The sequence below is a fragment of the Ornithodoros turicata genome, chromosome 1, assembly GCF_037126465.1.
Source record: "Ornithodoros turicata isolate Travis chromosome 1, ASM3712646v1, whole genome shotgun sequence".
Lineage (NCBI taxonomy): Eukaryota > Metazoa > Arthropoda > Arachnida > Ixodida > Argasidae > Ornithodoros > Ornithodoros turicata.
Genome location: NC_088201.1, coordinates 81,700,931 through 81,716,725, shown reverse-complemented (window position 1 = coordinate 81,716,725; position 15,795 = coordinate 81,700,931). Strand labels below are relative to the sequence as shown.

General features: G+C 44.3%; 1 protein-coding gene across 3 annotated transcripts in view; it reads left to right on the top strand.

The window, feature by feature from the left end:
• Positions 1-15,795, top strand: part of LOC135378435 (uncharacterized) — a 662,816-nt gene that overhangs the window by 464,168 nt on the left and 182,853 nt on the right. For all 3 annotated transcript variants that reach the window (XM_064611464.1, XM_064611465.1, XM_064611466.1), the window contains one exon: positions 14,972-15,118. In XM_064611464.1, coding sequence (XP_064467534.1) covers positions 14,972-15,118 — 147 coding nt within the window. The remainder of the gene's footprint in view (positions 1-14,971; positions 15,119-15,795) is intronic.

Genomic DNA, 15,795 nt, shown 5'->3' with positions numbered 1-15,795 from the left:
CACTGAAGTACGATGTATCTGATACCACTTTCGAAAATTAAACGGCTTCTTAGAGCTTGAAAATCACTAACATTGTGATGTGTAATAAGTTGATTATCATAGGGATGAGTTTTTTATACATGTTTTAATAACGTGGTCATCCAACGTATGTGGCAAGTCACAAACTGCGTCTGTTTTTGGCGCCTCCGTGCTTCTTTTAGTTTTGTCGGTGAAAATTCTCTCGAATGTTTCTTTCGTGAAAAGATAATTGTGTAGGCTATAATGTCGGCAGCCGTCTTGTATTGTACGGAAGGACGTGGACTCACACAAACTAAAATTGTTAAATGGATGAATGAGTAGCGGGGAACCCATTGCAGAGAAAATGGCATTAAAGCGAGAGCCATTCAAACTGTCCGTGTGGCAGCACACTCATTACATTGAAACTTAGCGCATTAACTGCTTCACGTCATTTACTGTGCCCGTGTGGCACGCGTATGAAACTATTCTCACTGGAACAACAGCCAGTTCTCAATCTCCCGCCTTCTTAACAGCCCATCAAGCTGTGGGCGCATTGACAACGTCCTTAAACACCATCTCCTCCGACCAACAACCCTTCACTTGCAAGTCTGACCACACCTCGGGCCACACATCAAACTGAACCACTCAGCCGAACAGCCTGCCGCCATTGCAGAACCAGCCAGAACAATAACGCATTTGACCTCCCGCTGTTCAACATCCACTTTCACCTCAGCTTGGAACGCTCAAGAGGGGCCGTATCCCGCACCGTACGCCACACAAGAGGAGGTGTTCCTACTCACCCCTCAGTCGTAGTACCCTCAACAGGCCCCCCCGTCCGACCGACGCGGCATTTATAACCCCCCACCTCTTCGTAATTTCCACCCGTCTTCGTTGGCATTCCAGGCTCATGATTCGGTCGTCTGGTTGCACCTGCTAGGAGACTTTCAAGAGGGTCTCCCTTGTGTGAGTCGCAGGATTGTAGCGTGGGGGGCGCGTTTGCTGAATACGCCGATTGTCTCTGGTTGCCTGCGGGAAAAAGACATGGCGTGCCCGTGATTTCCTGGATGCGTGTGCGGAGGGGGGTTTAGATGCGACTTTTTCTGCTTTTAACGCTGTAGGTATAAGGTGAAGAATCCTTGCCGCAGCATGAGTTTGTCGTTGTAGAGGCGTTGACGCTGGTTCGCAGTTAGCGAAAAAGGAAAACCGGTAGAGTGTGAGTAACGTCACGCGTTACACACGACAGAACAAAAAAGCAAACCGAAAAATGCCGAGCAGGAAAACGCGACTGCGGAAAGTTGTCAACAGAGAGTATTAAAACATTCGTTTTTGCGGACGTCTAGTATACTCGTCTTTCACACTTCAACGAGATCAATTCTCGGCGCGTTTTCCAAGCATGCACCTGCAAAACTTGCCGTCTTGCCGACTAGTTAATGCATGTATTATGAATAAGACGCACTGCATGTGGAACAAGCCCATATAGCGGACAAGGGGCGCACCAGACGACAGTACCATGGTATAGCCATCATTTCTTAATTATGGAATCGATAACCAAGACTACTTTCTGGGTGCAGACGTGCACTCTTAAAAATGAACTTCACCGCATTGCACGCTCCTAGCCGACCCTCACATCGAATGACATCGTTCTTTTCCCTGATTTGCTGGAAACGGGAGGCGTACGCAATTTTTGTGGCAGTTATGAAAGCGTCTGCGTAAGTGTCACAAGAAAGGCGTACGCCTCCCGTTCATCTTTAAGAGCGTAGCGACTACAAGAGTGATTATACTACCGTCGTGTCAACGACTCCGTAACGGCAGTTGACCCAAAGACCCATCTTCGGGGAGTATCCAGTGTTTTTACGATTGATGGAGGTCCTCCACGTGCTTCAGCAGTGTTTTATGCCTCTTCCGGGAGCGAATCCTGCCTTGTGCTCCAACGGTCACCAGTCTGTTATAGCCTGACCCACGAGACATCTCTGCCACGCGCTGAAATTACGTCGAGCTACTCGTTATTTTGTGTTGATGCGCAAAGCATCCCCCTTTCTCAATTAACTTTAACTGAATGCGAGGCAAAGTTCTCGCTTCCAAGAAGAGAAAAGAAAATAGTTCAAGAGAGAAAAAAAAAAGAACAGACTGGGCATTCTACGCGAATCAAGTCGTCTGAATGTTTGGAGCAATCCTGTATTGTAGTCGCCTTTATTTTCCATTGTGTCTAATTAATTAGATGACATACCATTAATTAAACATCTTAGGACTCCAGCTCCCGTGGCATAGTGGTTAGGATGATTGCTTTCCACGCTGAGGCTGGGAGGTGACGCGGGTGAGAATCCCGGCACCGGCTAGTGCTGTCTGAGGTTTTCCCTTGGTTTTCCGGCAGAGTTTCCAAACGAATCTCGGCACAGTTCTACCTGAAGTCATCCCATGACGCAAACTAACCCCCCTGTTCCCTCACTCCGTCCTGCTATCCTCTCTCCATGTGTCCACATCTGTACGCTGCTCATAGCCACAGTTACTTCGCGGCGCTAACACGAAATAAAAAACATCTTAGGGTTTTCAAAAAAGCCACACGAAAGCTTACATTGTTGGAAATACTTCGGTCGGGTGTTTCACTCACTGTCCTCTACAACGTTCCGATTGACACCTCGGTACTAGATAATTAGTCTGATCTCATTAATTATTTAGACACAATAAAAACACATGCGATTAGGATATACGGCTGCTAACAACGTTTCTCTATTTGTGGGGGTACCACAAGGTGGTAACCTTGGTCTCCTACCTTATTTCACATTTTTGTCAATGACATCGTTGAAGTGCATAGCGAAACAGTGCGAGGGTTTATTGTTTATTGATGACTTTAAGATATTTTGTCCGGTGTCTTCGGTAGCGGATTGTGTTTCTGTCGAGGTGGGCGTTAATGCAATTAACGAGTGGTGCAAACTAAATTATCTCTGTTTAAATATATCAAAAACTAAAGTTCGCTCTGTCGCAAGAAACAGTCAACCTTCTTGTACGACCATTCCCTAGTTACGGTGAGCTGAGGTTATACGGGATCTCTGCGTGATGTTTTTATAATGCTTTAAAGTTTGATCGCCATAGGTAATTGGAGTAGATTTACACGTAAGTTGCGATCACCAAGTTTAGTATGTTTATGACCCGTACATGAGGACACTAGGGTTTATTAGTATCTCTCGTGACTTATCATTCACTGATCTATCCCTTCTATAGTCTTTTTCGTGGTAAGCTAGGGTATGCCTCTGTCGTGTGGAACAGTATTTCCAAGACTCAGTTCGATTACGTTGAAAGTGTACACGAGCGACCTGTTATTCCGCATACAATCATTTGCTATCACGCAGGTGTCTCTACCTTCGCGATATGATGTTATTGTATAAGGTTATACATGGCGTCCTTGATGCACCTTCCCTTTTATACTTCTGTTATAGCTTTCATGTTCCTTATAGACGGTGCAGATATCATTGTTTTTTATACATGTACTCGTAATTTATCCTCTTATACTTCTACAATCGTCCGCATGCAATGTCTAAAAAAGGTTGAGCCGTCGTGTAGACATATTTTCTGACCTTGCTTCTTTTTTATGTGTATTATTTCCGAATTGATACGTTTCAGTATTTTTGTTAGTGTTTCAAAGGTTCCCTATTGATACGTTTCAGTATTATTTTTGTTCAAGTTTTAGTTCAATGTGCTTCTTGTACTTGATGTGCACCGGTGTGTGGGCATCTGCTGTTGGTTGCGCACGGAAATAAAATAAGATTCAGTTGGTTTCATTCTTGTAGAGTGCTCCGTCTTTTTGAAATCTTTCTTCGGGACACCACGGAAAAAATTACCTCGCATGATTTCGCGTCGATGCAGAGCATTGCCGAACCGAGGACTGGGCCCACACGTTCGTTCCTCCTCCTTCAACCGGTTGGCCCATCACTTTGCTCCCCTTTCAAGTGTTTGGGTTGTTGGGAGTCAGGCGTGGATAAACTGCAGCTTGGGGTCTCGCAGAGACTCGCCGCGAGAAGAGCGAAAGTCCTTGAACTTGGTCGACCGGAGAACAAGACCTCTCTCCGCCGACGGCGTCTAGTATCGCGCCTTTGTTTAGTCTTGCGCGCGCTTTCTCTCCCGGACACTTTCCCCCGGGCGGCGGCGTTGGCTGCCACGAGACCGTTTAGACTACTCGGTGGAATTAAAATATTGAGGGGATTCAAGTTTTCCAATTTCACTGCAAAAGAAACAGACACTCAACATTTTTGTGGTCAAGATTTTGTAGAAACCAAAGTGTGACTGATAATACTAAACATACTACAATGTCTTTCAGTATGTCCCAAAGTTTGGACGACCAAGTTACGAATGTTCTATGTGTTAGCCTTTTGTCATTCGCGCAAAATCCAGATGATAATCGATTGATTGATTGACTGAGAAATAAAAAATATGGAGATATGAGACTGGAGTGTCGAGACTGTGGAGATGTCGGGCTACTCCAGAACTCGAGAGTAAAAAATAAAGTAGGAAAACCAACCTCAAGATGACCAACAGGCATAAAAATTTTTATGCCTCTTGGTCATCTTGAGGTTGGTTGTTTTAAAATAGAGAGGGAGAGAAAAAGAACTAGCATCGAATAATCGAATTCGTTCCAAACACACAAAATCCAACGTCGACGCGGACGTTGATCCAAGTGATGTGGGACGTCCATGTGCCAGTGAAGCGCAGCTCCACTATGGAAGAAAATGAAATTTGCAGCGCCTTTTTGTTGCTGAGGCACTAGCCACTCGGTAAACATGGCCTGGTTAATGCCGCTAGTTACTATATTCAAATGAAAGAATAACGGACTGCACACCTCCGTAAAGCTGTAGTCGCAGCAAAAGAAAAAGAAAGAAAGAAATACATCCCAACTCTATTCTATAACTTAACGCATAATGCGTGTCCGCCACCTGTTCGACGGTTTTAAGACTAGTTATCGTTGAAAGTGTCTCATTCTTTTGCAGTAAGTCTGTATTTGAGATAACCTCCCTGTCCCCCACTCCTTCCTGCTGTCCTCTCTCCATCTATCCACGTCTGTACGCCGCTGATAGCCACAGTTGCTTCGCGGCGCTAACACAGAATAAAACAAAATTATTTGAGATAAAAGTGTATTGCAGCACTAATTTTGTTGCGATTTTCCCGATACAATGCTTGCAGCAGCCAACGCATCAGTACGGAAAGTGTGTTACTTGCGAAAATTAGAGCAGTGAAAATTATTCGCTTCGTCGGCAGCCATTTGTATCGCATCCAGCCATGTTAACGCTTCTGTGATTATGGGCTGTGGAAAGTTTCATGGGAACGCACGAGAGCAGGTCGCGTATCAATACTCTGCCGAGTGCAAATTGGAAAATGCGATAATTGTCGCAAGATTACCACACCCACAGGAATTCGAGTACATTGCACCGAGGAAAATTATGCAAACAGAAGTGAAGGGGGCGCGCATAATCAGCTTTTCTCCTTTGCATCCCTGTAGAAACTAAGCGTAGAGGTGGAAATTTGTTTTGATGGTGATGAACTCATGGTCAGCCAAGTGCAGTTTACAGGGGGGTATATGTTTAACTACAAAAAGGAAAGGAACGGTTAGCGGGAAGGGACGGGACAGCTGAACACTCGCTCCCGACGACGTCTGCCGTGCTCTTCCTATCCCCTGTGTACATAAGATTATAGGGCTGAAATGCCGTTTCTCCTATCCCTATACAGGATCTGATGAGTTTCGAGTGCTTGAAAAGTGATGAAAGGACAGGCGTCTCAGTTCTGAGCAACGTACGGGCCTGTTTAGAACTTATGATACACTCACCAGTCGTTGAAGTGGCCCTGTGGGGTACTTGAAGCTCGAATTCAATAGCAACGGATAGGCGCGCTTCAGGCTTTGCAAGGTATTTGTAAGTTACGGCGTTGTCGTTGTTTGAACAACATCTGTGATGCCTGCGCGAGTGTGTGTATGTTTTCTTTGCTTCTGCATCAGTCTCAATGAAGAGTCACTCTGTCATGACTAGTAAGTGTGGCCATCAATGAATACTGAAATCATATTTACCGTTCTCATGAATGCATGTTTGTGAAATACCGTCTGATAGCTTGCACATTGTGTTCTGCAACACAGGAAGAGTCAACTTGCCAGGAAGGGTGTAAAACAACTACAGCACAATAGGCGCACGTCGTAATCAAAGTTCCTCTTCACTGTCGAATTCGTCAGGCGATTCAGAGCATGTCGCTGTGTTTCCGGGCATTATGAGCGTTCACTGTTCACGACGTGTTACGTACAAGTACCTACGTACGTACATGTGTCACCTACATTTATCATAGTTCAAAACAGTAACAGTAGAATAATATGAATACTACGTTCACTGCAGGGATTTATAAACCCCCCTAAACCCCCTAACACCCCCCCCCCCCACACAAAAAAAGAACAATCGGTAGGAGACCCCTAAAATCTTGTGAGATTGCGCAATATTTCTTCAAAAGCATGTAAAGACACCCCCTTGCGGAGCCCAACACCCCAAGGGCGAAATTCTGGGTAAACCACTGGTTCACTCTTCGTCAGTCGTCGGAGCCTAGGGTACGTGTTGTCTTGTGTGCGTTCTGTTAGTCTTAAGCAGGGATGTGCATAAATATATTTTTTGAGTATTTAAATATCAATGCAAAATACTTTGTTGAAAGAGGTATTTAAATACTCTGCATAAATATTTTTCAATATCAGTATTTCAATACAAAATATAAATACAGTATTTAAATACCATAACTACTGCCATAAATACTGTGAGGAAGATGTCATCTGGAATTACAGAAACAATGGTGATCATAATAAATCAGCAAGGAAGAATAGCATTTATTCGTTAGATTATCATGGCGATTTTAATATTAGAAGTTTATCCAAGAATGCATCTTCTGTATCTTCTGTTCGGCCGTAGAATCAGATTCGCAAAGGAGAACACCTCTCCCCAGGTGCCGATGAAGAAAGGCTTGTATTAAATTGACGAAGATTCTTCGTACAACAAGGTAGTCGTGTTGTCCCGACCGTTGTCCGCAACAACAGTGAAAAACTCGCCATCTAAAATGGTTTGTCGCATGTGTGCGCTTGCGAAGGACACGGCATAACTGCGCAGCTCCCCAAACTCTGCTTTGCCCTTCTTACCGAAAGGTCAAATGCAGGGTAACTTTAAGATATCGGTCAGGATCTTGCGTATTTAGGAGTATTTATAAAGTATTTACATAAATAAATACCCAAAAATTTGTATTTAAATATAATTACAAATACATTTTTCGAGTCTATATTTAAATACAAAATATAAATGCATGTATTTATATTTTAAATACTATTTTAATGACAATGTATTTAAATACTGCCCACCCCTGGTCTTAAGAATATTTGCAGCAGACGACACGACAACAAGGTTGTTAGGACGAGCAAAGTAATTACGAAGACGACTGCAAACGACTTGCAGTCGTCCCCGTGACTACTTTGCTCGTCCTACCCACCTTGTTATCGTCCTCACGTCTGCTGCAAATGTTACTTATGTACCAACTACCCCATCTTGTTCCATTAGTTCTGTTAGACGTCAAACATTGAAATCCAGGGGCTCCTTTCGCTATGTTGACCACGTTACGTATAGGCGACACGTTTTGAGCTCGGACATTAGTAACGAAGTAAAACAGAAAATTGGAAACTTTCTTTTTCTTTCTCTCTCTCTCAACATGGAACGTGAAATATGAGGTCTCTCATGGGGACTTTCAGCGCTTGCCAACGTTCTTGTCGCAATTCCTGTTATTCAACGCACAGGCATATCCCTCTGTGCATTGCTAAACTGCCACGCACCTGGTAATATCCAAATTTACAGACACGAACGATAAAACCTGAGACACGGAACAGAAAAAGAGACAACACGACACGTTCTCATGCGGTTTTATCGTCGTTTTACAATGTACCAGCTCGCCTGCACCCTTGCACTTATACCATTTACAGACACGAATTAGCTCACCTTATAGGCATCCTCTCTTATGCCGTGCCAATAAGATACACCACGAGAGGGAGTAGAAGGAAGGGAGCTAATCATATAGGGGACGTATAGAGTATACCTTGAACCTCCGCTAGACGGTTCCTTCTCAGCTTAGAATCACATCATCCTATCAAATGTCTAAGGCAGAGAAGGCAAGCGAAAACATGTGTCTGGCGACCAACAAATTTATCTTCCAGCGAAACGAGACACAGCCGGGTTGGTACGCGCCGCGACAGCAGATTGCCAAAATTAAACGCCGCAAGTTCATTGCCACGTCGTTCCTTTCCTTTACATTCGCATGTTTTATTTCCGCCAGGCCTTGAGCTGGATGGAGGTTTGGATGCAAGCGAAATAAAAACTAAAACTGAAACGTGCTTGAAAAAAATAAATGGAATAAAAAGAGGAGCGAGTGGATGACTAAATGTGTCCTCGCAGGCTGATGGAATGCCGCGAAGTTGATACAGATAAATCCGGTAGCTACCGCTGACTGGTGAATGCGATAGCGCGGCGTGAAAAAGAAAAATATGCGATTCATTTATTTTTTTCCGTCACGTAAGGTTGTTTACGGAAGCGGTAATGGGCGGAGTTGTGAAGAACGGTATGGCGACTGAGTTCGCACGGTGCGACGGTTCATATGGTAGTCTGATGCTTCTGGTTCACCGTACGTCTGAGACTTCCTGTATGCAGGTGGGCAGCAGCCTTTCGGCTTTACACATATTTTATTTTTTCCGCTCATTGTCTATTTTGATTACTACAAATATGCGGTTGAGTAGGTGCTTTCGGCGAGTGCACTATGCTTTTTTTTAATGCCGTGTCAGCGCAGTGAAGTGACTCTGGTTACGAGCGGCGTACAGATGTGGAGAGGTAGGGAGGACAGCAGGAACGAGTGGGGAACAGGGGGGGGGGGGGGAGGGGATAGCATGCATTCTGGGCCGACTTCAGTAGGAACTGTGCCGACATTCGTCTGGAAAGCCTGCCGGAAAACACAGGGAAAACCTCAGGCAGCACAGCCGGTACGGGGATTCGAACACGCGTCACCTCCCAGTATCGGCGTGGAAAGAGATCATCAACCGCTTTGCCACACTAGAGCTGGTAGCGCACTATGCATTGTAGTGGAGCTGCATTGAAAATAAAATACCATTCGTTGCACGTCCACTAAAAGAGAGGCAACCCCCCTAAAAGTCAAACTGCATAAAACTACTTTTACAGGCTGCAGAACTTCCGAGATCAGATTCGAGACGCAAGGTGTATTTCTGTGAAACACCGACCTCCCATTATTCATTTTGTCAAATTTGTGTTGTTGGCCGACATTAATCGCACGAACAGTTTTTTCTCCGAAAAGCCGTGCCGTACATGGTCATAATAGTCAATATTTTGAACAATATCTGAAGCAGTAGTCTGGCTATTCAATCTTCTCACCTTGAATGCTGGCCATTTTGTCGGGACGCTGTCGGCACAGTGAAGTTGGTGGAAGAGTCTGCATCTGCAGTGCGTCTGCAGAGTAATCAGAAGACAGTTTCACGTTTCAGTTTTCACAATTTCCATTCGCGCAGTGGTTCGCTGTGCGTGCTCGTGTAGAAGACGACGTGGAATAATGTTGTGGTTATTTCAGGCTAAACGACGCCCCCGTGATGCTAGTATTAGTATTAGTGGTGCTAGCGGTAGTAGTAGTAGTAGCAGTAGGTGGTGTTACATTGTATTGAATTTGTATTGCAATTGTATTGAAATCGTAGTACACAAGTGTACTTTGGCACATTAAATATCCTGAACAGTATGTGCCGACAAGCCAGATCGCCAACCAAACTAGAACTTGTCATACCGCTAATGCTTCTAAACATATATTTTCTGGGCTGCATCTCTTGTTAACAATATTTTCCCAATAACAGAGTAGTGCGAACAGAATCTCTCAGACCACAGTATTAATACGAAAAGAAAACCGCATAACGGCATTGCACGACGTTACATTGTCCGCTCGTGCAAGAATGCCATTGGTGTCAGTTGGCATCACTTTATCAGGTTAGACAAGGGTCGTTTAAGGTTAGCCCAGACTTTTGCCCCAGAAAAATCACTGAGTAAATATAATTGAATAAAACTCTCCGAAGACGATGTGCAGTCCTTTTCGGGTCAGCGGCACGTGCAGCAGCGGCAGCTCCCATGGCAGCGATCATTGTGTCTGTAGCAGGGATGGGCATTATTTAACTACATTGTAATTACAATACTATTTAAAATATAAATACATGTATTTATATTTTGAATTTAAATACAGACTCGAAAAATGTATTTATAATTATATTTCAATACCAATGTTTGGGTATTTGTTCTTGTAAATACTTTGAAAATACTACTCCTAAATATAGTATATACTTACTCGTATCTTAAAGTTGCCTTGCATTTGACCTTTCGGGAAGAAGGGTGAGTTTGGGGCGCAGTTATGCCGTGTTTGCGCTAACATGCGCATGCGACATACCATTTTAGAAGAAAGTTTCTCACTGTTGTTGCGGGCAACGGTCACGACTACCCGATTACCTCGTTGTACAAAGCATCCTCGTCAAATTTAATACAAGCATTTGTTCATCGGCATCTGTGGAGATGCTGTTCTCCTTTGCGAATCAGATTGTACGGTCGAGTCAGAAGATGCCTAAAAGGTGCAGGTGAGAAACTTCTAATATTAAAATCGCCATGATAATTTAACAAATAAATTATATTGTTGGTAGCTGATTTGTTGTTATGATCATCGTTATTTCTGCAATACCAGATGACATTTTCCTCACAGTATTTATGGTAGTAGTTACGGTATTTATATTTTGTATTTAAATACTCATGTTGAAAAGTATTTATGAAGAGTATTTAAATACCCCTTTCAACAAAGTATTTTGTATTTATAGTTAAATACTCAGAAAATGTATTTATGCCCATCCCTGAATCTAGCTATGGAACAACGATGCATAATCCAAGTTCCTTGTGAAGGAGAACGTCAAGTCAGCTTATATTTTGAAAATATGATAGGCACAGTATGGGGGGGAAGGGGGTGCCGAAATTGCCGTTGTTGGGCACACACGAGTGGGCATCGTCACGACTATAGCAAAAAAAAAAAAAAAAACAGATGGCGAACAAACGATGTCAAGGGGAAGAGTGTACGAATGGTTCAGACAGTTTGGCGTAGTACCGGATGTGTTGACGAATGAACCACATGGACATGTTCGTCCGACTGCTCTCACGCCAGTGAATATCGCGGGAGTTGAGCGCGCCATCCTCGAGAACCGGCGAGTAACTGTTCCGGACATTGCAGCACAGCGTAATATTGTAGCCAATTCAGCTGGTCGTTTTCGTGCAGCGCAATGTAGTGTACCAGTGTGGGACTGTGGATTCAGCCCAAAAGCGAACGAAGAGCGAACACAGGAACCAGTGACACGCGGCGCACGTTGGACTGAGGCGACCGTGTCACATGCACGCTCGAGCCAGTGCAACTTTTTCTGCAGTACAGCGACCACCTGAATTCGCTATTAGTGTCGGTAATATGGAGACAATCATCCACGAGCAGTTACTGTTCCGCAAAGTCTGTGCAAGATTGGTTCCCCCCAACACCTCACTTGTGACCAGAAGGAAGCGAGCATGGCAGTCTCTGAGCAGGCATCCTTCTTCATGACAATGCAAGGCCTCACACTGCGAATATGGCGGTAGCAACCCTGGCCGGAATGCGTTGGGAGATTTTGCCCCATGCCCCTTACAGCCCAGATTTAACCCCGAGCGATTACCATTTATTTTGGGCCCCTTAAAGAGCACCTTGGAGGAAAAACTTTCCGCCTAGATGAAGCCCTCCGGAAAGATGTCCTGCAGTGGCTACGACCGTACCCAAATTCTTTCTACGCCAAAGGCATCAAAGAGTTGCCGAAGTGATGACAGCGGTCAACCTTGAACTACCCTTGTACATTTATCGGGTAAATTACTTAACAAAATTGTCTGGACATGGGTGGGCTATTACGTAGACGTCACGTTTGCCTCAATATTTCTGTTGTTACCAGATCCATACCTTACATGTAAAAAAATAAAAATAAACAAGATGCCGCACATAAGACTTTCATTGTTCTCCAATATAGCACCCCTGAATGAAAATAGAAAGGGCGCGCTACTCTTTATTCAACCCTATCTTGTTTCTCACGGCCAGTACTCTGCCATTGACGGACATTCATTGTTGCTTTGTATCTCAAAGTGCTGGCGATGTAGCGGCCCCTTACACAGTTCACGCCGTTGTACAAGAGCCCCAATCGGCATTCTTTTCTTAGAAGCATTGTTGTTATCACGTCTGCGATCGAGCTCGTGCTATAGCTCAAACGAGTTCAAGTGCAGTGCGCTGTTATTTTATGTTTCATGTTTTCATTAGCCTCGATATTGGAGCATTCTTTTTGGTACTCATGGTTCGCTCGATATCAAATGTCGTGCTGCTCTGAACTCTACAAAGGCTTATCGTCGTTCTGCTGCTACGGCGTTGTACCTACGTAGTACATGGTGAATTGATGATTTCGGGGACGCATTCGTGACAGAAACGCGCTACACTCACGATTTTATAACCATGGTGATGGTGGTAGCAGAGAAAGATATCAAGATGCAGACATCAGCGTGATTTCTGCGTTCTTTTGGTATTGGTTCGGACCTTACAATTATGCATACGAGTACAATGCATCGTTGTTGAGTGCAGATATTGCATCACATTTTTCATAGCTTAACGGTGCAGTATTTAAGTAATTGCGCAGCATGTCTCAATACCATGTGCACTAGTACTCTGACACCAATTCAACTTAGTTTGCAAGCACCTCAACAGAAGGATGAGGAAATGTGCCATTACAGGAACTGCAGTATTTAGAAACATTATTATTATTATTATGGAGGACTTATTTGGGGGGGGGGGGGGGGGGGCTTGCTATAGAGTTACATGTCCTCCGCTAGCACCTCCATAAACCCTTTATGTGCAATACACAACCCACTTCATTCAATCCTGTTCATGATGCTGGGCAATATCTATTGCAGTGACAACGGTTGCACATTAATTAACAAACAAAAAAATACTTTCCTGTTTTCCGATTGCTGTTGCATCGAAACACGAACAGAGTCATTACTACTTCCCCAAAGCCGCAATGGACCTTGGCCATAGCTTGATGAAAGCACACAAGCCACACAAATAACACTCCGCCTTGCAAAGTACCTTCTACCTCAATTAGTTCCAACATCGAGCCTCCAAGGCTCATTCGTTTCCTCATTTCAGGTGTCGTCTTCATGCCTAAACAAACCCACTCTTGTGACCTTGTCTTGCACGCGTACGTGTGTGACAAGAAGACATTCTTGTGCTTTCATGTGCTTTGCGATCGAGCATTTCTAAAGTGGCCAGTTTTAGAAAGAAACATTACACCTTCCCTGAGATAATCGTCCACGAATGTTACACAGCTGACCATTACGTCTCTCTTGTCCCTCGGTAACAATGTTTGGCAGCCACAAAGGTCCATTAGGAGATGTCGTTTCCTTTACGAGTTATTCATTCACTCGAAGAGCGAGAGAGACAAAAAAAAAGGATTAATAGACGGCTACTGAAATGCTCTCCAGCTGTGATTGGCCTCAATCGGTTTCGTTGTTACATCATCTACGCGAATTGTTTCGAGTTGTCCAGCCTGCGCGGTGTCTCTGTGCAAGACCCAGAAACATAGATACGATGACCTTGAAAAGGATGATAAGTCGTGTAGGTATGCGTTATGAGAGATTCGTTCTTGAGTGATGGCTGCTTTGTTTGAAGCGGCTCTAAAGGAAAATGATGCATTTTGTGAACGTGATTCAGCCTCGATTCGTGTAACATGCGTTTTGAAGATTCTGGCTGGAAGGTCAGAGTAGTTCGGGTAAGATGAGAGATCGAGGCACATGAAACATACGCTGCTTTCGCTGGAATGCACATTTCCTATGTGCGTCCGTTCCAGATACGTTGTGATAGTCTTAGCATGCCTGATTCAAATAAGAGCGTCTGTGGAGGTTCTACAGCTGAGATACTGCGATTTTGACAAGACGTAGCTGGTGCGAATGTCAGCGAAGTGAATCACGGGAAAGGGACGCGAGCAGAAAAAGGGCAGTGGTATTCCACCTTCCGTGGGACGAACAGTCAAGGAAGAAACATTGTTTTTTATACCAGAAGCACATTTTTATATCAGGACATGAAGTTCCCCTGTTCTCATTTAACTTTCAATTGAAAAAGCGTAGAGCGGTAGAGTATCACCTGTGGAGATGAAAGACCGCACGCATCGTCATCAAAATAAAGCTTTTTGTTCTTGGTAAATTGAAAAGTTTGAAGGGCATGTCAAATATTTTCATGGCAGAGGGGTTCTCACACGTATGCCGCGTTGGGGGTATCCCGAAATGCCACCGTTCAGAATCCCATATGTTCCAAATACCAAACGGCGCTAGCATAGCGTTGCGTGCGTTCCCAACTGGAGGGAGCCTCTCAACGGCGTGGTGAACTGTCAAAAAAAAAACACCTAACCTCACCTAACCTAACCAAATTCTAACAATTTTTGCTGCTCTGATGTGAACGCAATGCTAAGCCAAAAACCTGGTTTTTATTCACGACAATGACGCCTACTGACGTTACAATCACGCAATACTGCGAGGTTATTCAACACTATAATTCCGCTATTCTTAATATTAAAGCTTTAATTTAGAAATCTGGGATTTTGAACACCTCAGATTTTAAACGGTGGATTCTTAACGGTGGAATATCGTAGCATCCCCGCCGTGTTATCGAAGTTGTGCTTTGCACGGTGATAATATTTAACGGGTGATGCGTGTTGCGAACGGTACAGGTTGCTTTGTCTGCATAGGAAAATTTCGGGGAGCTGTCATTCACGCATTATTTCGTTATACGTAACGACCTAAACGTCATGTGATCCTGCGGTTATGTATTTATCTCGCCACTCTTATGTCTTCAACAGAGTCCCTGTCTTCGCTATTCCGCGAAGGAGCCTCGCTATCTCAAGAAGACTTCGACGATGGTTACCATGACAACAGCCTCGCCCAGCCGGCCAGCATGAGCCAATTAGACCAGGACCTCCTGCACTCTGGCGTTGCTTGCTTACCTGGTGAGTAAACCACTCAGGATTCTCAGTGCTGAGTATCACTGGACACGTTTCAGGATATAAACCGGAGCGCCACCTTTACAGTCAAAGGAAGATGCACGAACTGGGGAGGAAGGTATCCAAAATGTTAGGAATGGTCAATTACACGTGCAGCGCAGCGAATGAACGTGTGCAGAGAAGATGTGTACTTTGAAACCGCGACGTTATCCACGTTAATTAATGATTCCTCGTAGATATTGCTCGGAACGAAACAGTATGAGCCCATATTCAGGGCAAATTTTGGATGAAAGATTGAACCGGCATTAAGAAGACCGCTTCCCTTGTCAGCCTCGCTTTTAAGCTACTTCACCATTCTTCCATTTTTTTACTTTCCCATCTCTTTGATTTCTGGGTTAACCTCCGCAACTATAAAGCCATCGCTGTTACCTTTAAAGTAGCACAGAAGTCATTTTTAACACCCTGTTTTCTTCCTATAAAACTGTTATGTAGGCCAGTAAGATGCACCATGCGAAGTAATTCACACCACAGAGTCATAATTATCGCAGAAATTGAATTTAAGGTATGCCGCAAAAAGCGACCGTGCGCGATGAAGAGCAGTGTCAGCCTGTGATCTGCCTGGAACCTCGCGCTGACGCTATAAGGAGAATGCTCGCTGATTGGTCTAGAGAAATGTTGTCTGC